Source organism: Pagrus major, chromosome 9 (genome assembly GCF_040436345.1).
Source record: "Pagrus major chromosome 9, Pma_NU_1.0".
Classification (NCBI taxonomy): Eukaryota; Metazoa; Chordata; class Actinopteri; order Spariformes; family Sparidae; genus Pagrus; species Pagrus major.
In genome coordinates, this window is record NC_133223.1 from 5,526,385 (window position 1) to 5,554,222 (window position 27,838).

General features: G+C 41.1%; 1 protein-coding gene across 1 annotated transcript in view; it reads left to right on the forward strand.

Moving 5' to 3' along the window:
- The window catches only part of itgb5 (integrin, beta 5), a 59,739-nt gene extending 32,972 nt beyond the window's left edge, over window positions 1-26,767 (forward strand). Inside the window, exons 12-16 of the mRNA XM_073473480.1 lie at window positions 14,938-15,160; window positions 17,340-17,440; window positions 20,312-20,431; window positions 21,504-21,670; window positions 23,572-26,767. Of these exons, the coding sequence (XP_073329581.1) occupies window positions 14,938-15,160; window positions 17,340-17,440; window positions 20,312-20,431; window positions 21,504-21,670; window positions 23,572-23,667 (707 nt within the window). The 3' untranslated portion in view covers window positions 23,668-26,767. The remainder of the gene's footprint in view (window positions 1-14,937; window positions 15,161-17,339; window positions 17,441-20,311; window positions 20,432-21,503; window positions 21,671-23,571) is intronic.
- The last annotated feature ends 1,071 nt before the right edge of the window (window positions 26,768-27,838 follow it).

Sequence of the window (27,838 nt, forward strand, 5' to 3'; positions counted from 1 at the left end):
ATAGCTGGCTTCCTCAGCGTCATGAAACTCAGGTCACAGAGGTAATCACTGTGTCTCCAGGCTGCTTCTCTGATTCTTTTCATGGCTTTTGTCTTCTGCTTACTATGAGTAATGTCAGTGGAAGTTGAGGTGTCCTATGACTCTGAGACAGAGGACAATTTACAAGTAAACACTATTGTCATGGCTGGTAATGACTGTTGTTTGTCAAGCATGTGTTGTTGTCCGCGTTATAATCACCCATCAGGGCTGCTGATACCTGCCATTGCTTAAATCTGGCATTATTCTTCTTTTACTGGCACACAAACACAACCCTTACCAAATAAGAAGTTGCTTCTCTTTGAAGCTTCACCCCCCACATCTCTTACAGACCAGATATTGGCTGTCTGTTTATTTCTGATGACGAACAGCTTGGCTCAGCACACAAGAGAGAGCTTGTCTCGGCCTGCACATTTTAACAGCCCACATTTTTTAGCTGTTTTACCCTGACAGAGACACACATACACATACACAAAGGCATGGTACTAATATTGTTTGAACAGCTCCTTTTAAAGGGGAACACATCAGCTAAAATTGGGTCACATATAGAAAACACATCACAGGACTTGAAGAAATTGAAGTTGCAGTATAGCAGCCAGAACTGGTTTATTTATGAGTGACTCTGCCACAGCATGTTACTGTGGCTTTCTTAGGTTTTAAAGCTCATTTTGGTGGCTTGAAGAAAATAGTTCCCACATTTCGGGAAATGTGCTTAGTCTTCTTCTTTCTGAGTGTTGAATGAGATGAGATGATTCTGTGTATAGAGGTTAAGCCTGCACGGTTTGCTCAGCTTAGTATAATGGCTGTAAACGGTGTAAAACAGCTAGCCTGGCTCGGTCCACCTACCAGCCCTTCTGAGGCTCATTAGTTAATATGTTGCATCTTGATTGTTTTCGTCCACACACATACAGGAATGTTAAAAACACAATCTGTAGTTTAAGGGTGAGTTGCGCGCTGTTTCTTGGCAACCAGCAGATTGGTGCAGTGACTACATTTTGTCATGAGGTGAACTGAAGTGCTGGGCAGATGCGTGGATGCATTACGTGATCTGGATACTGTGTTCGAAGATGGCTCCACATTTATTCTGCTGGAAGTCGCTCTTTGATCGTCTGTGGAACGTTTGTTTGGCAAATGTTTCCAGAGTCCTTCCCTGACTGAGCTGAATACCTCAGTGTTAGTGTGCGTCACACGTCCTGCACGAAGTTCAGCCACTTCCCCAAAATTGCCTCACAGTCCAGCACTGTTCCTGGAGCCTTGGTTGGATGGATAAACTGTGGTTCATTAACAACACAGTTCATTTTTACATCACTGTTTGTGTGCTAGTAGAGCATAAGATCAAGTTAATTGCATAAGTATATTTTTTTAAGTTTTTGAGCCAGGCTAACGTCTCTTTCCACATAGCGCTGTGTGTGTAATATTGGCAGTATGCTAGCTATGTAACTTATACCCCCTTTCCACTGGTCAAAAATCCCACTAAGATCAGGCTTCTTTGTGTAAAGGGAATGTGTAAACTCTGCATTTACATCCAGGTCAACTGACTCTGCAGTAGACCTGGGTTTTTATCGGCTCGGCTTTGATCTAAACGTGAAAGTGATGACGTGTTATCCACATCCGGTGGTGGCGCATAATTAAATAAGGAAGGAATTTGGGATGCGTCTATCCCAGGACGTTTTATTTTTGGACACAGTGTCGGAGGTGGAGCCCTGTTCATTCATGTGAAAGCTGCTCAGTAGTGTTTGAAGCCAAAAAAGCTCGACTTCCCAGCTGTGACCTGGATCGTAGATCGAGCTGCTAACTTCCAGTTTAGCGCCCAGCTGACTTGAATGGGGATAAAATGAATTAATCGTGCGGCTCTAGACTTTCCAAATGTTATTGGATCAAATGGCTCAAATTATTCATGACGTGAAACATGACATCACTGACGTACAAGGTAACGCCTCAGATAAACATTACAAACGGGCTGCCTTGCCTGCAGCAAGTGGGGGATTTGGGTCAATGGGGGATTTTTAGCCAGTTGACCCGCGTTTAAAAAAACCTGTGTAGGCCCACTAATTTTGGTAGAAAAGCAGTAATAAGGAGTGCATGCATAACGTTAGTGGCTTATACATCGTTTAACAAAATAATTTGCAAAACTGGCGAACCACCTGCCAGTCCAACCTCTCCACTTATTTGTTGCCACGTTTATAGGTCCTGTTTTGTTCCATATAATGCTCCATGCACATATGAAGAAGAGAAAATTAGCTTCTCTCTTAAGTAAGCTGTGGCATCCCTATCCATCTGTAAAGAAATGCATTTTCTTGCGTTGAACACTCGGGGCGTACATCCGTGATTACGACCACGAAACAAAACTTTGGTAACAAATCTGTCTCTCTGCTTCCAGACTCAATGCCATGCTAAGGTAATGACTTCCTGGCAATAGTTACACTGGCACTGGTGCTGTATCAATCATTAAATCAATGTGTACAAATGTGTACCCCGATCTGACAAATAACCTAAATGAAAACAGTCCAGTCTTGCCTCTCAGATAGTTTAATAAAGCTGATGCCCAGTAAAGACTAGCTTTGAAAGAATTGTCAGTGTTGGTTATGAACAGACCTGCAGAATGTCACATGAGTTTCCCACAGAAAGATCCCTGTTCTCACACCAAGTGTTTCACTTCTCCCACCCACTCTCATGTTCTGCACGGTGTGGTGATACTAGCTGAGCAAGATGTTGTTGCTTTGTCTGACACTACTATCTGGATTAAATGATTTATTGATGAATCATAGGACTTCTTTAATCACACAACATGTAACTCAAGTCCTTGTTATCCATTGGCTGTATCTGGCTTTAATATTTATGGGATTCCTGAAACATAATTAATGTCAAGAAGTATTTACACCTCCAAATCAGATGATATTTATTACTACTCCCGCTCCATCAGATTTGCTTATTTTTCTTTTTTGGGTAGCAAAGTTATGTTCTGCAGTCAGAGGAGCCTCTGTGTATGTTTTGTGTCTCTCTTATCTTATAAGAACAGTACGTATCCCAGCTTTTAGCCCTGGAGGAGGATCAGTAATCATTCCTCATGAATGACAGAAAATGTGAATGATGGTGTTTAATTTTTGTTGTATCTCTACTAAACTTTAATGAACCTTTGCTGCCTGGGGAACATGTTTTCAGTCATGCCTGATGAGACACATGAACTGATTTTTAGTGTCATTTCTCACGTTAGAGTGAATTTTCATTCTGTGGAAAAAAGCACTTGAGTGCCTCATCAGCAGTTAGGTTGCTGGCTGCCTCTCATTGTTTACAGAAGCCACTGTCAGTCAGAGGCTTCACAGAGCTTACTTACTTACAGGGTTTCTCTGCTGGTTGTTTTTGTGGTTCTTCTTACTGTCATGAAAGCATCACTTGTGTTTCCATCTCAGTTTTGGCAGCTTGTGTCTGGCAGGGGGAGCTTTGCTGACGTGTAGCTGAAGCGTGTGGGAGACAGAAATGATAGCTGACAACGAATGTGAAGGATTCTCTCTACCAGGCCCTTTCCCCTGAAGCTTCAAATAATGCTATGTTCAGTCAAAGTTGGAGGTTGGAATTTCCTAGTTGAAATTTCCAGCGTCTGACCTCCAAATGTTCCACGTGCACAACGCCAAAAATTACCAAAATCCTGTCTGACTGACACAAAATGATGTCTCTTTGACAAATGCACACACGATTAAAGCAGTACAGCCTCCTTGCATATGAAGGAGGGAAAATGATGTAACAGACGTCATTATGTATTTTGTTTTACAGCTCTTTTATATGGATCTGCCCCGAGTTTACAAGTAGGACTTCTGACTTTGAGTGGCATTCCATTGTTCTCTTTCTAACCGGAGCTAAGAAATTTTCTAGTTCCGACCCTGGAACGCAACATAAGTGCGCTTGTTTATACATCTTTATTGGGCACTTAAATATATCCAAAGGTTCACTCAAAGAGGAAGAAAGTCCAAACGTACGTTGAGACCTTGGACTGAATGCAAAGCATGATGGGAGCAGCTCCCGTTTCATTTTTCTCACACAAACACACAAAAAAAGAAATCCATTCTGAAGCCAGTGTGAGCCTATGACCAAACAGTAATCACATCCCACAGCCTGCTGTGTAATTATGTTGAGTGCTTTTGCTGATATTGTTCTGCTGTCAGAGCTTTCATTTAAAGTCATACAGTCGCATTGTGCGTTCCTTCCCAGGGTCAGGGAGGGGCTGCATGCTATGGTAAATTTGTCCGACTCGACTTCTCTGAAATTAATGCAGGAGCACCCTGTCATTGACCTGTTTAACTGAAGTCAGGCAAAGAAGCAACAGCAGACAGATGTGGTAGTATTAACTGGAATACTTCAGTTATAGTGTATAGTCATACATTTAGGCACTTTCTTTAGAATCAACTGTGGTGGCTTTTTCTATTTTGAGCTGTCTGTCACAAAGACTGTGGTTGATACCAGTTACAATGGATTCTAATGGTGACATACTGTCTGTTCATGGCAGACAAAAAAAGACTCGTAGACTGCACTGGCCACGGATCAAACCACCGACCTGTTCTACCTGTCGAGCCACAGCAGTTTGCTGATCGACACACAATATGTGCTTGTTATTTAGCCTACTATGAAAGGAAACTAATCTGAAGATCTCAATCGATAATGAAAATAATCATTATTTGCGGCCCTAGTCTACTTAAAACAGCTCATTCAGCACAATATACTCCTTGACAGTCCAACCATGGTTGAATGGCAGTGGAAGACCTTGATGAACTTACACCTGACAACAAATAATTACATTTTGAACAAGCAGTGTCACCTCTCTGGTTGGTAGGGAAGGAGCAGAAGCTAGTACTGGTGCTTGAGAGGTAACAAGTAGACCTACTGTAGATAATACTGTAGATCCATTGCATATCCCAGGTAGAGACACATCTGAGATGTGCAGTGGATTCTTCTGGAATTGTTCAGAGCCACCGGCAAGGTGAGGGGAGACTCACAAGCCACCGGCTGAGCAGCACTTTATCAGAGGCATCCCCTGAGACCAAGAGGGTCATCTCTGTACACCTGCATACTACAGAGATGAGGATGAGGAGCAGAGCAATGACCTTCTGTCTGGAACAGTGGACTCATTGTTGCCAGGAGACCCAAGAGGCCAGCCCAGCCGGTCTTCATGTGAGTTGGACTCGGAGAATGCCACATGTGTCCCTCGACACATTTGATCTGCCCTCTTACCATCACCTGGGGTCTTGAACTCTTGAGTATGAGAAATATTTCTGTTGCAGATATGAAGTGCTGAGGACCTGCACAAGCGCTTCAGTCCAGCGTTCCTCCTTGAAAGAAACGTTCTGTGGACACGGGCCCTGAGAGATGAACTTTGCCAGCTCACGTCTGGATCCTTCAGGAGGTGTTGGAGGATGTGAGCAGGAAGAAGAAGTCATAATTTAAGTAATGTCAAACTGTCACTTTCCTGAAAACTGAGACAGTTGTACATTTGAGATCTAACTGCAGGCCTGCTATTGGCTTTAATATTTACCTTCATTACTTCACTTTGTAGCAACATTATTTTGAAGATTATATGCAGCTCTGCCAATTGTGTACTGCAGGATTTCCCACAGTGACCTGACAGGCGCAGGAAATAAAGCCCGTACGCCTTTTCATCCTCCTCGCAGACAGACTTGTTACGTCTTTACGATCCTTTTTCCAAATGTACGAATTCTTTATGTGATGCAGGCGACCCAGGGTGCACCGCAAGTATTTCAAATATTCAGTGAAGGTTTTCATCAGACTCAGCTGAGAGCAGGAAATAGGTCACTTCTCCAGATTGCAACTGGAGATGTAAGAGGTTAGAGGCCAGGTTTTCTTTCCATAGACACACAAACACAGCCCAACCTCTGGGACACAGGCAGCTCTTTGACCGCCACTGCAGGAAGTGACTGTTAGTCCTTTTGCATCAACAGTGGCTGGGAGAGGGAGCGCTCCAACACTCTGTCCAGTCTCCCTGCATGCTACCACATATCATATCAGTCACTGCATTCCTAATGAGGTTACTGAGTTTAGTGTGACGACCCTATAGCTGTGTAGACAATAATTTCTCCAGAGCAGAAAAACGATCTTGGCTGGATGTAAATCTGCAGGCATGCTTTAGTCTGTGTCAAATCTGAAAAAAGCCTGTAACAGTTTGTGTTATCATGGCTTGGTTTAGTGTTAAATGTGATCTGTTCGGTTTAATTTGTGCAAGCCTCTGTCATGATTCTACATTTGGAAAATCTGGCAAAAAATAAGCTTTATGAGTGCAGGTTTAAATCCAAAAAGCTGAGGGTTGAATAACTCCAACTCCAGACGTGATGCCCAGCTGCTCTTAAACAACTGGGACTATGTTTGTAGACATTTGACGGATTACACATCCGTGTCCAGTCCAGCTCACTCTCCCCTTCTGCTTGTTTCCCCACAAAACATGGAAGAGAGAGGAGGATGTGTGAAACACTTCTCTGCACACTCTCACTGCAGACAGGAAATATTTGGATGTGCACAAAAGGTCTGATTGCTTTCAGATGTCAGATATCATCTGCTCTGGGAACATTTAGTTTATTTTCAACTCTTTTTATAAAAAGGGCAGCATTAGTCAAGCTCCTGTTTGTTTTGTCCTGTTTGAGTTCACTGTCTTGCGCATTTGCATGATATGGTGCAACAACTATCCTTCTAAAAATAACCCAACAGCTCATTTCCCCTTCATAAAATCTCCAAATATTTACCTAAGCCTGTTTAAATGCGATGTTGAAATCCAGTCTGTCTCCAGGCAGAAAATGACAAAATGCATTTACGGTCTGTCTCTGTTCTTGGTTTAATGAAAAATATATTCTTCATCCTATAATTGTTCCTTTTAAAGGAATAGCGAGGCGGTGATTCACCTTAAATGACACTTTCAGGGGGGCTGATGCTTCACTAGCTGGTGGTGCCAACCACAAGATGTAGAGGAGGGACAGTAATCTCAGCTCTATCTAGTCTTTGAGTCATACACAGTTCTTCCCACTGCATTTACTGACATTTAACTGGTGCAAGAATCAATCAGGCATGCAGATGTGGTCATTTCTTGTATATTGTATACGATAAGTAGATTATGTTTATGTTACTCCTCTTTTTAATGTGCTTCTAAAACATAGAACGCTGACAGAACAATCACTCCTCATGGTCCACTTTGTAACTTTTCTGGAGCTTTTGATCATACCACGTGATCTTCATCAGTAGGTGGAGTTTGCCCAGTTGTCCTTGAACTTCAGATGTTGCATTGTCCATTTCCTTTAAGTTCTTTAATGACATCACATCAGTGTTGGCTTACAGGTTGAGTTTCATAGTTTATTCTCGACTTTGGACACAAAAGTTGACAAAACGGTCTCATCTCAAGGTCCATTAAGTGGCTGTTCTAGAGATTTCAGTCATCTCAAAGGACATTTTTACCCCGTCTTTTGCTACTGAGTCTTTAAAGTGTATATGAACAAAACTTTTCTCATTTATGTGGCCTTCATAGTCAGTATAGTATCGTGATGAACTGAAAAGCGAGGCCATGGATGCATTCGACTGTTCTCAGCTTTTCTTTCTTTTTCATCCTGCTCAGCTGTAGCAGTGCAAGATGTGAATTAACTCAGTGATGTGCAATCTGCTCAGCAGAGGAAGTGAGCAGCAGGGGGGAGATCCTGCTGCACCAGGCTGCCAGATCTTTGACAGCCTGGTTTCCTCCTTTCATTGGCTCTGTCTCTTGTGTACTCCTCAGTCTATGGAAGAATATTAATGACAAAATATTTGACAGAGCACTACACAGTCTGCAAGTCAATCTTTGAGAGTGTACAGGCATAAATTAATAAGAGCAGAATCCGATTGGAGCGTGCAGACCTGACACGCTGGTTCTGCACAAGTCTGCTCTGTCAAGTTCTCCAGCTACCACGGCGGCTTCTGAGAAAAAATAATTTTGAATTGCATATTTTAAGCCTGTATGCCTGATTGTCAGTTCGTTTTTTTTAAATCAGTGAAATGATAACAATTTGTCACATTCCTGTGTTTATACATCTTGCAACGTGGAACACAGCAGCATAACATTATCCTAGCATTTGAGCTTCCCACCTTGAGTGTGATGTCAGAGGAAAATGGCCACCATGTGAATATGGTCTATTAGATGTGTGGGCCTCATTCGTAACTGTTTTTCTTATGGTTCTCTGATAAAAAATGATTCATATAAACAGAAAAAATAAGAAAACTTTCTATCTGGTTCAGAAAATGACACGTTTATTACTCATTATAAGTTAACACAAAGCTAACAAGTCATGAAAAAGACATACTTTGCCAACAAAATTGGAAGTGATTTTAGTCTTTATATTTTGATTTTAAAAGATATAACCAAATATTGCTGGTTCAGATTACAGTCTGCAGCGAATGGTTATGATGGCATTCTTCCAGCTTTTATTTTGAGGGTTAGCAGCTTTGATCATCATGAGCGTGAGAGTCTGAAACTGTGGGACAAATTTAGTTACACAATTCCCCTTGCATGCACCATTCATCTGTTCTGCTCACGATTCTGTCCGCTGGCACACACAGCTAATTCTTCCCTCACCAACCTGTGAGTGTGTTTTCTCAGAGGTTGACTTGCAGGCTGATGAGCGCTTAAACTGTGTTCTCTCAAATTTTTGTCCTTAATATACTTTTATACCACTCTGGCTTTCACTCATGATGGCTGACAGAGTACTAGAACTGTCTGCTGTATTGTCACGTACTGTATCTTAAATACAGGATTGAATGTTTTGAAAAGATGTGTTATCCAGGGAAGAGAAAAAAGGGCCTACTGTCTGATGTCAAAGTGGGATTTGTCTTAACAGCTCCTTCTGTGTCGTTTTACCTCCACTTGGCTGCTTGTCCAGGCTGACTGAATGTCTAGAAAAACGTCATGGAAAAGTTTTTGAGCAAAAGAGGAAGGTCACAGCTCTGAAGGATCTGAACACATTCCACTTCTCCTCCTCTGCCACAGCTGTGTTTATCATGAGCAGTGTCTAATCTCTCTGTTGAGCAGCGAATCAAAATGTCCAGCAAGACAGCCAAAAGAAATGGAACGACTTAGCAGTACAATAAGTAAATGGAATGGCGGGATAAAGAGCATGTGCACTTGCTCCAAACATCTGTTTTAAGGCATGGGGATGGATATCGGATGAGGCCTTGTGTTGTTGAGTTCTCTTCTGTCAGGATGCCAGGTCATCTCAAGAGTGGTGAGCTGGATATCAGTATCTAGATAAAGAGGAAGCACTTGGTTGAATTTGACCAGGCAGAGACACTCTGACTCACAGACTGATAAAATATCAGCTAATACAGTTGAGCTGCTTTTATACCTTCCCTTATTTGAGCATTATTGTGGGTAGAGTAAGATGGCTCCTTGAAGATAAGAGGATGTTGGTTTTTGGCGCTCTAAATCCCCCAAAATCTGTACTTTGCTTGTGATTTGGTTTTCATTTGGAGTCGTTTTTCTAGCCACCTGACAAATACAGGTCCAATGTTCACTTACCTTGGGAAAAATATCTGGTGCATCACTCATTAGCTAGTTGCTAAGTTTGTCTGTGTGCCTGCCATTTGGTGTTGTGTGGGTAGTGCACAGTAGGTTTATCAGAGCCTTATGGAACATCTGGAGAGAACACTGATTAGAGGTATGAAATTGGACCAAAATGGTAAAGTTGTGGGCTGCAAAACCAAAACAATAAGCTGAAAGACACTAAAACCCTCTGGAGAGCTTAGGGGACCTGCAGACTTGGGTGATAATTTGCTGTCTTTTTGCCACTTTTATCGACACCCTTTGGTTAAACAAAAAGTTTGTGTTCAGCCAGATTATGGTGTGATAAATAAATAAATGTTATGGTGTCTCTTCCTCTTGTTTACCAGTGCTATGGCTCAAATTTAAACACTTTTTGGAACTCTGGCCTTCCTTTAAGATTACGCCCAAATCAGTGTTGACTTTGGTTGGATTACTGGGAAATCTTCTCTCTACTGGGAGTATTTCCGTTACGTGAATTGAACTGGTAACGGGGAAATCCTGAAGTGGAATATTTTTTTGTAGTTATTATCTGAACTGAACTGAATTTCTTTAAACAATTTTGTGTTCACTGAAATCTTATCATTACCTTTGAAAAACACACTGATGGTTTGTTTAGTTTGTTTAGATTGAGTGATCCACTGCTCAAATAAACATTTTTTATGTTAGTTCACCTTAAAGTTGCAGAAATAGCATAGAAGAAGACCAGGCAAAACTAAAGAGCTGTAGGCCAATATGCAGACATGCATCCTCTCTCACACAAACAATAGGCAGAGCAGAGTGTTTGTAGACCTGGCAGTGGCTCGTCAGGACTTGTTGAACAATAAGCCAATGTCAGAGCATCTCCACTTGTTGCACTTGTTAGAGTTTGGTGAGGATAAAACAACAACCCCCTCACCTCTCATCCCTCTGAATGGCCGAGCAGCAGTGGTGTCATTTGAGGACACTTTCCCAGGGCTGGTACTGTGAGTCAGCCACAGGCCACTCGTCATGCCGGCCTCCACTGACCAAGATTTGGGAGTGGTGCTCCAGACTCTTCACCACAAACAAAAAGCATTAATTTGATTAGTCTCACTTTTTCCTCCTTAAAAATGTCTATACTGAACAAATGAGAGGGAAGTGTTAATACAAAAATAGAAAGAATTGATGGCATGTCTGTGAGTCCAGACAGTGTGTTGCACAACCGTGACCACTGTGTTGATGATTAGACGGATTGTTTTCCTGTTGATTTCGAGAAGTCTCCGTGACCTCTTTGAGGATCTGGGTTTAATTACAGGCTCCACTTCTCTTCCCCACTGTGTCAGTCTGAGGCTGAGTGGCAGCATAATCTGATTGTTGTCATCCACAACTGTCATGTGTGCGTGTTGCACTGAGGGAGCAGCCACTCCTAGACACACAACAGTGATTTCATTTGTTGTTGACCCAATTTTCTCTTCAGTCTTCACTCCTCACAATTCAGAATTCTGTCTTCAATGTTTCTCCATTTGAGCTGCTTAGAAAATGAACTGTAATGGCAGCTTTTGGAAACAATTTGTCCCTTTTATTGCTTTTTCCAAAAGATTTATGACATAATAAAATGAAGGCTCTCAAAAATATCTCTGATCATAGTAACTGCCGACCCCCTGAAGCACATGGCTGACATTAGGGCTGCAACTAACATTTCTTTTTTACTGTCAATTATTCAAATGATTATTTTCTCAATGAATTGAGTGATAATGTGTTAATGTGGTGGGGTTTAAAAAAATCAATGATCTGATTCAAAGCGATCTTTATCTGAATGATCTGATGATGTTTCATATTATCTCAAGACTGATTTTTAATAAATGCCTTTTCCCATGGATGCGTGGTACATTGTCTGTATTTAACACCCACCAAGCACCAAATCGGGCCAGTAAATCTCAGAAGGCAACAAAATGTACCAAAACAGTCATGTAATTATAAACAATGCTGAGAGTCTCAACCACATTTTGGTGTCATTTACTCACACGCTGCTCTGTGTGTCAGAGTTTGAGAGATAGCACAGGGACTGTTTCTTATTTTCCTTTGTTGAAATCCATATGCCTACATCTGTCTTTATTACTTGCTTGTTCTTTCACACCAGCACTTTTAATAATTAGATGCTAAAATCATTACAATATCCCATTAATTTTTCTAGAGGCAGATTTTAATCACCAAAACCATTTAATTCAATTCTTAATGTAAACATTAATATTTACCTCCACAGAGGAGGTGATGTTTTCAGCCCTGTCCGTTTGTTGGTCGGTTGGTTTGTCAGCAGGATGAGGCTACACAAAAACTACTGGATAGATTTCCATGAAACTTGGATGGAGGATGGGTCTCAGCCCAGAATAGACCTCATTAACTTTTGGTGCTGATCCAGATAAAGGGGACAGATGCAGAAATGTCTTCTCACTTTCATTAACAATGCCTTTTTCAACATTTTGGTTAATTTCTCATTGGTTAATGCATGAATCCTGATGAAGATGTATTTAGGAGTGAGAACAACTTGACGTGGATCCTACATTCGTTGAGCTATGATTAAGTATTTAAGGGTAGTTTAAAAATTGGAGTGAATGAGGGTGATCGAATTTGATAGTGAATTAATGGGGACTGAGGTATGCACTCTGCATAGGGCTATTCTAGATTTAATAATGCGCCAGGGTAGAGGGTTCCTTTTACAATTTACAGTATTAGTTCTCAGCAAAATTGACAAAATTACCAATTGTAAAAGCAAATTGGTATTGTGACTGAAATATCCTTGACCGAATCAATGTTGAATCAAAATAGAATCTATTCAGGGAGTCAGTGGTGACACCCAGATCTCATTGTATTGTCTATAAAATGTCAGAAACTAGTGAAACATTCCCTTCACAAATTCCTGAAGCCGGAGGTCACATCTTCAAAATGCTTGTTTTGTACAGGAGGAGTCCGAAATCCCAAACTGTGATATTAAACCCCATGGTTTAACATCACATACGACAAAGACAAGCACCAAGTCATCACAGTTAAAGAGCTGAAACCAGGGAATGTTAAGCATGTTCTGTGATAAATGATTACAAGGATTAAGTGTTTGTTTATAAGTCAAGCTGATTGATTGACTAATTGTTAATGTTCAGCCTCTGAAAATAAGTCGAGGAATGCTCCTATATCACTGTGTGCTTTTCTCGAGGGATCTGGGGGGTCTCAGGCTCCATAAGGAAGCCACATGCTGCTTTTTACAACAGGTCAGATCCAGCAGGGAATTCTGTTAGATCCGTTTGCCACAACAGGATCATTGCCAGCCACCTTTTGGGGGTCTCAAACTCAGCAGCTGCCCTTGTATGTCTGACACATCACAGCACTGATGTTCTTCCTGCGCTTGTTCTGCATATTTCCCTCTGATACAGACCATGAATTGTCAGATTTGGCCCGCCTGCAGCCTGTCTTGATAAAGTTCAGCCATCTCCCTTCCATACACTCCTTATCCATCTGAGATAGCAGCTTAATGAATGTGGTCTTTGTGGAGGGTCTTTGAACCAACTAGTGTGAAATAAGCTTGTCAAGTAATGCTTCCTTGGTTACAGCTGCTGTCCTCCCTCCATCAAGGATTCCTCTTGTCTTCGAGTGGCCTGTGGTAGAGAGAGAGCGCTCACATAGATGGCTGAGACAAATCAGAGCTTAAACATGACCCCATCGGACACAGCGCTCTCCCTGAGTCTCGCCTCCTGTTGGATTTATTCCAGTGGCGATAAGAAGCTAATGAGCATGGTACAAAAGAGGCTGCTCACTGCTGGTAGTAGATGTGGATTAGGTCAGCGCTGTAAAGCTCCAGCTGCTCCAGTTGTTCACTGTTGCAAAGGAGGATCAAACTGTTCTCTTAGGGAAAAGGAAACTGTGAGCTTGACTCTTTTTGTGCATGTGTGTCCACATTATGTCACACTGGAGCAATGAGTTTTATGTCCAAGTTTGTTTTTTTCTTCAACAAAGGCATTTTAAGGAAAACCAAAGATGATTATTGGCTTCAGATGATCACAGCTGAGGAGAACAGACGCACTGATACAGAGGACACTGACACTTGTTTCTGATTACAGATATGTAGATACGCCTTTCTTCATGGCACTTGTTGCTTGCAGAATCTTGTCCTACATTAGATGGTCAAAAGTATCTGGACACCCTCATCCATCAAATAAATCTTAATGCTATTGTATATAGTGATATTTTTAAACAGGGTGTTGGAAGGCCTTTTTGTCAAAATGATTCCTGGTCAATAAAGAATAGGGTTTCCCTGTTCAGTGTGGAAGAGTTTGACCTCAGAACCTGAAGCATTGACGGCCAGCCAGTGTTGGACCTCCTTGGTGCGATACTTTATTATTTTAAAATGCTTTATTTGTGGTGATGAATCTTCTAACTCCGATTTCAACCATTATTGCACTGAACGATATATAATATGTAATAATCATGCACTGAAATGTCCAAAAAACGACTATACCTTTGTTATATATTGTTGAGTTGTGTTCTTACATTATCCCAAATGTTTCCAACAATATTCAAACCAGAGATATCAAAAAGTTAACTCAAGGTAAAGATGCGTTTCATTTAGCTGCCTGTCACTATAACTTCCAGGAGAGAGTTAGAGAGTGAGGCATGGAGGCGGCAAACGAGACTAAATGTAACGTGAATAAAACTAAAACATTAAATCATCTGGGAACATCTGTGCCTGAGTCCTGTCAGATAGATTTTCATCAGCAGTGGTGTTTGTTTAATGTGTTCACCAGCAGTGAAGCGAGTTTGATTGCAGGATCATTTGTGTTTATGTGCGTTACTCATGTGAGTGTTTATTCGCCCCAAACAGCCAGATTACTTTACTGTACATTGGCTGTGAGCTAGCAAGCAACATTTTCACCAAGGCTGTGTTTGTCTGTGTGTTTGAATTCAGGCCAATCACTAAACTCAGCACTCACTTGAGACTGTGATTCTCTTGTCTTTGATTCCCCTCTCCTCTCTGTAATGTAGCGTTAATAAAGTAAAGCACATTTCCCCTCCAGCTCCAGTCAGCAGTCAACATTACAGAACATAAACACTCGACAATGGAGGTCACCTCTGTGGATCACTGCTAAAGTCAGGTTGATAAACAGGAGTGAAGATAGATCCACTTTTAATCCCAAACGTTCAAAACTAATCTCTGAGCTCCCCCTCTGTCGGTGAATGGCTCTGGATCAGTGCAGAATCTGATGTGACTCCGGATGTTTATTCCTCCAGAAGGTCCGGCTCTGGCAGCTGCCCTCTGCTGTATATATACAGTATCACATCAGATCTACCTTGTTTAAACAGCGGGGTATTAAAACTCCTGTTTTTCTTCTTTTATCCAGGTCATGGAGAGTGTCACTGTGGGGAGTGTAAATGCCACGCTGGTTACGTCGGAGACAACTGTAACTGCTCCACAGAGACGTCGTCCTGCATTTCAGATGATGGGAAGATGTGCAGCGGGCGAGGCAACTGTGTGTGTGGCCGCTGTCAGTGCACTGAGCCAGGAGCCTTTGGAGATACCTGTGAAAAGTGCCCCACCTGCCCTGATGCCTGTGGCACTAAAAGGTAAAGTCCACTTCATTATATGAGAAGAGTGTTGAAGACTGAAACAAGGTGCAGCAATTTGGCTTCAGGAATCTGCCTCAGTGATGAGACGCAGTCAGCCGACCAGGGAAAAGGTCAAACCATCAAACACATCCAGTTAAAACTCTCACATAACTCACTGACTCGTGGACTTATCTGAGCTTTGATGAAGAAGTCATAAGAGAGTTGTGCAGATACCTAACATGCCATTTGTGACCCGAAGAAATGAAACTGTTGCCCCGCCGTTTGAACTTGCATCGGTCAGAGTGTCAGCTGAGCCTCTTTGAGGTTTGGGTTATATGGCTATCAGACATCTAGTAAAGAGAATGGTCTCCTGTGAGGACATAATAACTGCTGTGTCCTCTCTACAGGCCTCCTTACATACACATGGCTCAAGTTTTCCAAGGCAAAGGCAATCTTTATAGAAGAACCTTTCACCCCTGACCAGACAGGAGTTTAGAGACAGGTCATCAGCTGCGTGTGCTCCAACTGTATGACCAGTGAGATGGTATTTGAAAGATGAAATGACGCTGAGCAGCAGCCAAAATGTGTGCTCTCTTAGCAAGAGTTGTACATGCCTCTGTATTTCACAGGGGTAACAGATTTACTTTTTATTTTACAGTTTTGTTACCTCTGCTGTGGGGTTTGTTTTACTGTAGTATGTTTAATTAACAGGATATCAAAATGACAGATTTAACTGAGGTTCCAGGATTTTTAGGATATCATCACATATGGTCCTTTTTTAATCAACAAAACTATTTCCTCTTGAAGAGGACAGAAAAGTGGGCCAACAAAAAAGGCACTCAGTTCTTTTTGTGTTCACATTGTCAGTTCATTTGAAAGATGACTCCTCTTTAGTTCACACTTTAGTTCCTCTGGAGCTCAGACCTTTACAGCTTTGGACATTGGTGGTTTTCACTTGGAACAAGATGCTGTTTTTCTCATTTTATCTTTGGTTGCAAAGGAGCCGATTGTGAAACCACCCTTAAGGGCTTTTTTTGTTTTTTTTATAATTCTGCTCATGGATGTCCTAACGGGTTGTTTTTGCCCCTGATCTTTTAATATTTAATGTGCGTGTGCCAGTGCCAAGTTTTATGAACTATTTTCTTCCTCCAGTTTGCAGAGACACAGTGCATGTGCAGGCTGCATTAAAATGAGTAAAGCAGTTTATATATGAATTAGTAAGATACAGAGTGCCTCACAGCTTTTTGTTTGTTTCTGATAATATTTTGTCTAGTGGTCTATAGGATTATACTGTATACACTCAGTTGCCAGTACACACAGCTAAAACTAATGCAGTGTAATGTAACAGTCCTGATATAAATCCTGCCTTCAGGAACGTTCTAATGTTCAGTTTTTGTTACAGAGGTGTTGCTTTAACTGTAGGATTATTTAAGAGGCTGCAGTTTGTGTTGCAAATGAACTGTCATTTTATACCAAGTGTTTCAGTTATTTAGCCTACCCTCATGGGGTACCCTCAGTGAACTACATCGTCTCACTCAACACACATCACCAACACCAACATGGCTGTCACATTAGCACAGAAAACGTATTTAAAAACGTGAAAATCGCAACAAGTCCAACCATATTGACAGCAGCACTTATGTGAAAGGAGAGTCAGTTTTGTGAGCAAGCTTATTCACAGGACCAACTCGACAAGGTTTCAGTTATAGGCTTCGGTGAGTGTTGAATGAGACGTCACTTAACGTGTCTGTTGGGTGTTAATTATTTTCACAGTCTTATCCATGACTAGTTTTATAACAGACTGCAACTTTCTCATGTTCAAAAATGATCTTGTAAATTGACATACATCATATGTGTAATTCATGGCACAATCCAAACAGAAAGAAAAAAAAAAAGCCTCTCCCTGATGCAAAGTGAAACATCACTAATTGAATCACTGGCTGCAGTTTATTTGTTCTGTGTGCTGCACGGTTCACCCACTGTTCAGCTGGCTACAGTTCGCTGCAGAGAAACTTCCAGTGGAGCACAGTGGGGACGTTTTGACAAACCTAAAAGACAACATTAAAATAACAAATTCAGGAGGGTGTGCAGGCCTTGTGTACATTTGTGTTCTCTGTAAGCTTCCCAGCTCATGACTAAAGACAAAAGAAAGCCCTTTTTATAACATTTGACTTTAAGTTGTACTTCTCTGCTTCAGGGAGTGTATCGAGTGTCGGCTTTTCAACTCGGGACGACTTGCAGACAACCAGACGTGCCAACGCCTGTGCAAGGATGAAATCATCACCGTGGAGAACCTCAGTGAGTAAACACACACACACATGCTCATACATATACTATACCCACGCACACCAGCTGGCTGGCAGAGAAAAGTGTTCACATCTGTGGCATCTGCAACAGTTTCACTTCTCACATTACATTACATACCTCTCCCACTGTCACTTTTTATTAGACTCTGTGTTATCATGGTGGCCTGCCAAAGTACAGTCAGACGTCCAGTCATTTCTAATGTGACACATTTAACACCTCTGATAAAGTCAGTACTAACACCATGCTTAAACACTGTCCTCCTAAGAAAAGCTGTAGTTTAAACATTTCCACACTGACAATGGAATAAAACAAACATTAAAATCTGTGTCAGTATTTGTCAAAGATGGTTATTTTGTCTTTGCTTAGCGTGAAACACTGCCGTTAGTGGGAGGGAATAACATACTCCGAGCAGAGCATGGCCTTTAAGAAAAGGGTGATTAATGATTGGTTGAATAAACTGTTTATTCTAATAAAACAAAATATGATGACACGACAGACACAAAACATGATATAAACTTCAGCTGCAACGATAAGTCGATTAATTTTGCTAATCAATTAATGATTTCAGCCATTTTTCAAACAAAAAAGTCAAAGATTTTTAAGTTCCTAAATTAATTTAATTTATGATTTGCTGCTTTTCTTGGTATGATTACCAACAATTTTCATACCATGATATAACCTAAAAAACTGTGTACTGCTGCAACCCCACTCCCATAAGTGGAAAAACTGTACATACAGTTTGGGTAAAGTCACTTTAGACATTAGCATCTAGCAACTGGATCTAATATACTGTGTCCAGAGCAGAGTATATTAGGAGAACTTAACTGGACTTGACTACTACGCTCTGCAACTGGATATTGAACTTCCTCACAAGCAGACCCCAGAGAGTTTGGATTGGCAGTCACACCTCCTCTACATCAGTGCTCAACACTGGAGCCCCCCGGGGCTGTGTGCTCAGTCTGCTCCTGTTCACACTGTACACCATGACTGCACTCCCAGACATCAGGAGAACTCTATTATAAAGTATGAGGACGACACCACCGTCATCGGCCACATTATAAACAACAAACAGAGTTCATACCAGGAGGAAATCATGCAGAGTGGTGCACTGAGAACAATCTACTGCTCAACGACGGCAACACCAAGGAGCTGATTGTTGATTTTAGAAAGAAGGAGGCAAAGACACACACCGCTGTCTACACCAGTGGAGCTGAGGTGGAGCATGTGACCATTTGAGTCACTAGCATGGTCTCATTAATGCTCAGCTCTCTGTGGTTGTTGGGTCTTTGCTGCTTCACATCTTTTCTTGTTTAACACCTCACACACGCCTGTGATTAGTAATGAAAGCACACCAGTGAGCACTGGTAAGTCTGCTCCTGATGTTTATGTTATTATGTGGCAGGTGTCCACAGACACCGTCACTCCACACAGCAAGGAAGCAACAGCAACCCCCAGCTCCACCCACTGAACAAACATGTACCTGCCTCTCTCATGCATCATTTAAAAGCAGGAAGACGGAGTTTGAGGTTTAGCTGTGCAGTCTGAGTCCTTCTGTGTTCATTCTATCTGTAAAGCTTCTTTACATCCCTCGCAGCCTGGAGGGAAACTGTCTGGAGATGTTTAGGAATGTATTAATAAGTGCACAGTGATTTATGACCTTCATGGCACTGTGCCGCTGCATGGCACTGCACAGAGAAAGAGCAGACTGACGCTTGCGTGTTTAGTTTGAGAGACTATTATAAGAACGTTCCATATTGGCCCTGCATGGCCCTGGCCCAGATCTGACGTGTTTCATAGCATTCCCTGTTAGTTCAGCCATCTGACTGGCCTTAATGGACTCCACATGTACATTCCAGATACTTTGTGTATGAAGTAGAGGAGGAGGGGCCAGGGCCGTGTTACCTCACCCTGCCTCATGAGCTTTTGACTCTTTTTGGGTGATGAAGGCTGACTGAAAACAAGGGCACCCAGAATATCAGCATCTCAATCCCTCAGTTGTGATTTCACAGCAAAGAAATTCAGGATATTTGAGGATTGTTTTGTCCCTCAGGATGACATTTCTCTTTATCTACCTCATCCTTCCCCTTTCTCTCTCTTTTTGTTCCTGAATCTGAAGCCATGGATAATATTAGTGATAGTATTATAATGCCCCCTGCCAAACATTAGTAGAAAGTGAGATCCTACAGAATGAAGACCAAATTAGACAAATGTGGATAGATCCAGTCAGAATAATATTCTCCCTAAATGAGCATGAAGAGGAAAGAAACTCTAAGGTAATTTAACAAAAACGTGAAAGCAGTGGTGGAAGAAGTATTCTGACCTTGTACTTAAGTAAAAGTAGCTATACCACAGTGTAGAAAAACTCTTTTACAAGTAAAAGTCCTGCGTTTTAATTCATGTTTAAGTAAAAGTACAAAAGTATTAGTTTCAAAATATAACGTACATTATTATTTGTCTCTGAAGTGTAGTGGAGTAGAAGTTTGAAGTAGCAGAAAATAGAAATAGTCATGTGTAGGTATCTCAAAGTACAGTGCTTGAGTAAATTTACTTAGTTACTTTTCACCACTGCATTAAACTAAATTTTAATTAAGTGACACATTGTTTAGGAGGCTGTTCTTCTCTTCTATTGTTGTTGTTTTTTGTTTTTTTCCCATAAGATTTGTTTCAAAGTCGTTTCCTCACCTTTTCTCCACCTACTTTTTCTGATATATGGCTGTCTAAAGAAAGAAACATGTTTATGTATCTTTCTTTAGACAACTATTTTTGTAGATTGTAGTTCTTCCAACAGAGGATGGATACTGAAGCACGATTCTTGTTCTGAACTGATTGAAACTCAGTGTGTTCCTCTGTTTTCCCCCTCAGAAACGGACGACCCCGGCGCTGTGCTTTGTCTCTATAAGACAGACAACGATTGTGTCATGAAGTTCACGTATTCTGAGCACGCCAGCGGACAATCCATCCTCACAGCTCTGAAAGAGCCAGGTCAGTGCTCAACAAATGAGGGATTCTTTCCTTTCAGCCACACTGGTTTATAGGTCAGAATTTGACACCTGCTGAGAAGCAAGTGCTTTTAGATTGTATTTATGCTGGAAGTGAGCCTGTGAACATCAGTCCCAACAGTCTCACACTAAAGCTGGCTCTTCATAAATTGATTGCATTGATGGATGCCTGTGTAATGCACTGTCCTTGATGATCATTTGATGATTAGTGCAACCTTAATAAACTTTTTCAACTGAGTAAGGAACTTTAAGATGAATATCCACTAAATTACTCAATACACAAAACAGCATTAAAGGATTAAACGATTATTTATTCCAACTTGGGACTTAATATAATAGTTTTGACTATAACTCCTCTCAGTTATGGTGAGATTGTTTAAATCTGGCAGCATCGCTGAATACAAGTCTGATTAACTGCTTGTTTTAAGATTAACACTTAAATGTACAAGTTGGTTGGTTTGTGCGTCTCCAAATGTAGCTGCTATTTTGGTTCATGTAGGTGCAGCAGCACTAAAAGCAGAAGAGGGTGGGCGAAGTGAAACATAAATTAGAGGGTGTGATGGTTAATAAATATGCTCTCAGCCAATCACAGTGATGTATAATGATAACAGGTCAGTAAATGAAGAATCGGATTCTCCTGGAGATCACGTTGTTGATGTGATGTGAACACAGGTGTTTTTAACAGTTCACTAGGACAATGGTGATAGAAATAAATGATTAAAAACAATTCCAGTCTTGATGCTGCTGTATATCATTTCATAAAATTTCATCCAGTCTCGTAGGTCAATGCAGACGACTTTATCAGCATTATGCTCTTATTTTTGATGCTGATTTAATTACATGTACTGCTTGTAGAATTTTTAGCTGAAATAATTGTTGAAAAAATCACCAAAGACTCAGCAAAGAGATGTGGAGCCAGAAAAAGACAAAGCTCTGAGACATCTGTTCTCGCTCACACTGCCTCATTTGAATGAACCTTCCTGCCTGCTCTGGTTGTTGTGCCTCTATGAAAGTATTGCCTCTTAAAAGTCTACATTTTCTTTTTCCCACGTCAGAGTGTGGTGGTGGTCCAGAAGCTACGACGGTGCTGCTGGCAGTGGTGGGCAGCATCCTGCTGGTGGGAGTGGTTCTGCTGGCCGTCTGGAAGCTGGTCATCACCATCCATGACCGGCGAGAGTTTGCACGTTTTCAGAGTGCACGTTCACGAGCCCGATACGAGATGGTGAGGATGACCCCCTCAGCAGTAAAATGTTGTTTGTATGCTTCACTGTAGCTATAGAACCAAACTTTATTTTTTATTACAGCCAAAGATGTCAACTGAAAATACGAGGCTCAAAGTCAAATGCAACAAAACACCACAAGTTAGAGCCACAAAACGACCAGAGTTTTGACTCAGTGCCTCTCTGGCATCAACCGTGAGAGAGGACGTTCCAGCACCATTTCCCTGAGCCACTAAAAGCCTGCTGAAACTACTGAAACAAAACAACGTGTTATCTCTGAAAATTATGATGAGAGTCAGCAAGTGTGACACACTGGCTTCTGCTATGCAGTCTGTCTCAGACGTGTCCTAACTCTGGAATATGTTTTCTGTAAACATTGTTACTCAAAGCCAAACCAAACTGGATTTTGAGGCCAATACCAATATTTACAGTAGGGGTGCAGCTTTTAACCAGTTTCTCTAAGAACCGCAGTTTAAAATGTCACAGTTTGTGACTGTAAAGGCAAAGCTCTTCTCCTCTCACTCTTACAAAAGGGACATTATGGTTCATTATTTTTCTATGAAGAACAGTTGTTCATTGGGGAAAATGGAACAAATTGCCGGTGCAACCAGCAGAATAAAGGTGGAACAAACACACCTGCATTAGAGAGACCCAACACTGAAGCTTCGTTTCCAAAAAAAAAAAGCCCCATCAGTATGGGAGCATTTTTGACACATAGAGTATCCAGAGGGGTTGTTCGGGAATATGAATATCCAATCTCGTGGAAAAAAAGGTTGCTGCTAAAATGAATTTATTGCAACTTCTTCAAGATTGCTGTCCAGCTACACATGGTCAAGTGAAAGTCATACACAAGTTAAAACAATAAATACTGTAGTAGCAGGTTACTTCATGTAACACTGAGTTGGTGGAGAATTAAATGTAACGTGTCATTTACAATCAACAAAGTATTGGTAGCTTATATTTCAGTGCGATACAGTTAAGAGACGGCAACAAAGCAGGAAAAGGAGCAATGCACTGTTTATAATTTAGCACTCACAAAACGGCATGTAATCCCCTCAAGACCATACAGTAACACCTGCATAAGAGATGTTTTCAATTTCCGTCTTTAATTTGACTAAAAACTGCACTTTGTCTTGACTTTTTGTTTGTTTTTATTTTTTTTTATATTTTATACTGTATTATTTGGGTATTATTTCTGTTTGGAAAGGCAGCAACCTTTAAAAACGAAAGCCAACAAAGATATGTATTAGGGACAAAATACAATAACACTAATTAACTAAATAATTAAAAATGCTCATGTGACTTTATACATCTGTAGAGCTGTGGAATAAATTACTGATAATTGTGAAACCAGGATTTTTCCTCAGACTGCAATCATACCATCAAAATCTGTAATCGTTGCATCCCTAGTTGAGAGTGAAAGATATCCAATCATGAAATATCTGCTGACGATGTATTCAAGATTACATTCGGACATTTTATTTTGCCTTTGTTTGATAGATAACAGCAGGGAATTATAAAGAAAACGAGAGATATGTCTTGCAACAAAGGGCCCTCCTCGGTGGATGTTGCACCATAACGCACCAATAATCTTTTTGACATAAACATATAACATAACATATTTTTGATTAAGTTAGATTAGATATTAGAGAAATATTATGGACTAGTATATTTTACAGTTGGGAAAAAACTTGTCAGTGCTCTCTGGTGGACAAACTATGTAATGCGGACATGATGTTGGCATTTCTGTAGACCAGTTTCCTCTTACTTGTTGCACATCCTTACCATTAATCCTATGAGCAGCTAATATCGGCAGAAGCGGTGTATTAGAACCCTGAGCTGTCTCATTTGGAGTTCAAAGCTCTCATCTTGTGCCTTTTGTTTGTCTCTCTCATACTGACAGGCGTCCAACCCTCTGTATAAGCAGCCGGTCTCTACACACTTTGTGGAAACAGATTTCAACATGTACGGGAAGTCTTACAACGGAGGGCTCCACTGATCCCTCAGCACAGGGCGCGGCAGGACCGGTCCAACACACAGATCCCTGGAGGACGGGGCCATGGTGGACGGCGGACTAAACACACTCATCCCTCTGCACGGCTCGCAACTGAGATCAGACGTGAAATGAACTAGACTGTGTCTGAGGGAGGAATCTGTGGCCTTCTTATCTTTCAGAGGAGATTCAAGCCTACCACAGAGACGTGACGTGACTTTTTTTTTTTCTTCATCTGTGTGATTCACTGACAGCAGTGGCGGCTGGTGGAGGAGCGACGCAGCGTGAACTCTTTGGGTTTGTTTAGATAAAGAGAGTAGAGTTAGAGTCTGCAGTTACACAAGATAAACCAAGTCTCTCATGAAAACCATAACTCCCACCACATAAAACCACACACTCGTGCTTTGTACCGAGCAGGCAGGACATTGGCTTGTATTTGTATATTTTTATAAACACTAAAAATGCCTTTTTTTAAGTATCAACTATGCACCCAACAGGACTCTGAACTATTTGAATATCACTCTGCAGAATTTCAAATTTACAGCATTTTTAAAAAAGCACATATTTCTGAAGGTGACTACGATGACGTTGTGGTTTCTACTAACATTTACTAAGCAATAGATTTCTTACCTTCATTTTGCACAGAGAATTTAAAGAATCAAGTCTTGTAAAGATTTAGATTTTCTTTTGTGTTGTGTGTGTATGTGTGTGTGTTATTGTATGCTCCAATTGCACTCCCTTCTCTTAATCTGAATTGCAGGGTAGCAACTTACCCCCAGCCTCTGAACCCTTAAATGATAAGACTGGTATTACTCCATGTTTTTGTTTTTGTTAACAAATGTCATGAAAAGACCAAATCTCACAATATGGTATTCATACTCTACCATGTCTGTTGCAGCAAGCACATTTGTAATTACTGAAGGCACATCTTAAAGGTCCAGTGCGTAGGATTTAGGAGGATAATATTCCTAATATGTTTTCATTAGTGTATAATCACCTGAAACACAGAAACGTTGTGTTGTTGTACCTTAGAATGAACCTTTTATAGCTACATAGTGAGCAGAACCTCTGGTGGCCACTGTAGGGGAGGGTGAGATGAGGGGTATTCAGTTGGTCTGTAACTACACTGCTTGATGCTACTGAGGACCCTGACACACAATGTTGGGGCCGTCGGTGAGCGTCTGTGACCCTAGTTGTTGCAGTTTGTCCCCCACCGTTGTCAGCTGCTATTGGCCAACTGAGCACATTGAATCAGTGGCAGAGCCCGTCTGTCAGAGAAATCCCCCTGATTGGCTAATCAGTGCACAAGAAGAGAAAGGAAAAAACAAAGGGAAAGCACCTTGAGCCTTTTGCTGTAGTATCCAGGATTTCACCCATTTAGTTTATCCTTATTTTTGGCCTCCACCTCTTCACCGGTGCCATTTGCAGCTTTTAATCAGACATGTTCTCGATTAGAAGAGGCTATAATTGTGAGAGTGGTGTCATATAACGCTTCTTAATCATAACAAAAGCATGTATATCCACAGTTGTGAGTCTTTCAGGTTAACTTTTTGAATGACAAATATAGACCACCACTGCCTCATGGTATGGAGGTATTTCCTCTCATGAAGCTGCTGTAGTCTTTGTGGTGTGTTTAAGTAGAGCTTTCGCTCTAGACATAGGCGATGTGAGACAGCCACTAATTCCTTGATTTCAGTTTGGGGTGTCTCGGCCCTAAATCCTGCACACTGGACCTTTTTAAATCTTGTATCAAAAATATAAAGTCATTTTTCTTAGAGGCTTTGTAATTTCCTAAACCAGCTGAGTACTGTGGTTTTTCGCAAACAGTGCTTAAATAGGTGGAAACAGTGAGTTTGTTGGGGACTATTTTCAGCAGCAGATTAATACACATGTTGGGCTCTAATGAGTATTTACAGTAAAACTATTATTAATAGGTTATTTGATTAGTTAATTGACGGAAAATCAATCTGCAACTAGTCTTTTCTTTGTCTTCTTTCTATAAAAAACAACTATTCTCTAGTTTTGGCTTCAGGATTTGCTGCTTTTCCCTGTTTTTCTAGTGTCTTCGTAGTTCAGACATAACAATCTGAAGATGTCACCTTGGGCATTAGGAAATTATGACAGGACTTTTTTTCTACCATTTTCAGACATTTGTTGACCAAATTAATGAAGAACATAATAAGGTGATTGATCTGTAATGAAAATAATAGATAATTGCAGTGCAACACGTGGCTCATTAACATGGTGGAGCTCTGTGGCATAGCGAGCTGTATCAAGCTTGGGATACACATTTTGGTTTTGGTCTTTCAGCTGGATGTGTTGACAGAGAATCACCAGTCCCTGAACCCTTAAAAACAAATGCCTCACAATCAGCGTTGTGTTCACATGATAAATACTGTGTATCCAGCACTATGGTAACTGCCTTAAAGCATTCTCATATGATAAAGTAGATTTGTTTTTTTAGTGATGAGTCTCTCTCACATCTAACTTAGAATACAGACACATGCAGTACTTTGATTTAATGTAGATTTGGGCATATGATATGGCTGGCTGCTACATTATAAAGTCCCTGTGACACTGTGTCCACCCTGTCTGCACCGGGAATGGGTGGAAACGTTGAGACACCTTGAAGGACCCTGTCCAGAGTCATAAATCTACCGTCACTGTTCCCACAGGAAGAGGTGGAGTCTGAAGTGTCACAGGGAACTCTGACAGTGAGAAATGCTGAATGGGTTGAGACAGAAGGGTGCTCTGTGGCCTTTTAGCAATGGTCAGACAGTAAAAGTAGCAGGGACTTGGAGTTTGTATGTGTACGAGTGTCTGAGTGAAAAGAGTGTATGTAAATAATATTACATGGGGTATATGTGTACATACAGTACCAAATGAAATGTTTTCAGTTGACTTGGCTGTGTGTCTTGGCACAGCTTACTAAAACTCGGCCACACCTTTTCAGCTCCGACATGAATCTGTAGTACGAAGTTCTTCCTGTACAGTTGTGAACATTTTCACATGGATGAACAGTCCACCAACGGACTCACACCACTACATGTTTATGTAATACTGCACACAGAGCAAGAACAATAAATCTGCTTATGTCAAAAGCCAATGTGTGTGTTGTGTTTGGCTGCATTACAAGGAGAAGCATAAATATGAGGTCTAACTTTAAACATCACACATGACTCCGACTGTGTGTGTGTGTATGTGGGTATGAAGACTTCAAAGTTTCGTGAAACATCTGTTTGCACCACTAACCATGCTCGTACATGTTTGATGTGTCCTCTGATGCTGTAATTTACACCTCCCTGGTTAGACCCCTCCCAGATATGATGATCATTATCATACTGAAGCTTTTACTAAATGACCCTTTAATTACATATTCAGTCACATACTTCAATTAACATATTGCTTTGTCATTTTAAATGTACTACAGTTTTCAACTGATGAAACTGTCTCTCATACTGATGTCTCTATGACCTACATAAGCAAACAAGACCATGGCGAGAAGACTGCTGTGTAATAGTTATAGTTAATCTTTATGCCTGTCACTGGGGCAGATTCTGACTTTAGAAAATTAAAACAATTTTTATTTTTCTCATAGCTGGAGGAAAGAAGCTGCTCTTTAGTCTGGTGGTACAGATGTTTCTCCTTTCAGAGGACACCATTGCCGCAGTGTCCCATCCAGCTGATTTTGCATTAGCTGTAGTGTGTACCAACAACCACCAGGTGGTCTATGCAACTGTCCAGACTACATTGAGCACATCAGGGCCATGACTTTCTCTCTCCTCCCTCTGGAACCAGACACGCTGTTTAATTTCCTGATTGATTCAGTCCCTATCAAAGCATGCATCGAAGCGCATTAATTAGCAGATAACTTTGTGTCAGAATCAAAATCCTGGTTGGATATTAGTTTGTTAATGTGTAATCATGCATCGGCTCCATACCAAGCTGCCGCTGCACAAACCTATATTTTGTTAGCCTACAAACTAGATCTCGGTGTAGTAAATAGTATAGGCTATAAACAGTAAGCAACATCTAAAATTATCCTCACTAATAACGAATAATCAATTATAATCGTTGTCTAAAGACACGGAAACGAAAGGAGAAATGAATCTATGTGCATTGTGGAGCCCATGTTTAGAGAAATGAAATACATGTAGCCTGGCCTACATTGGAAGAA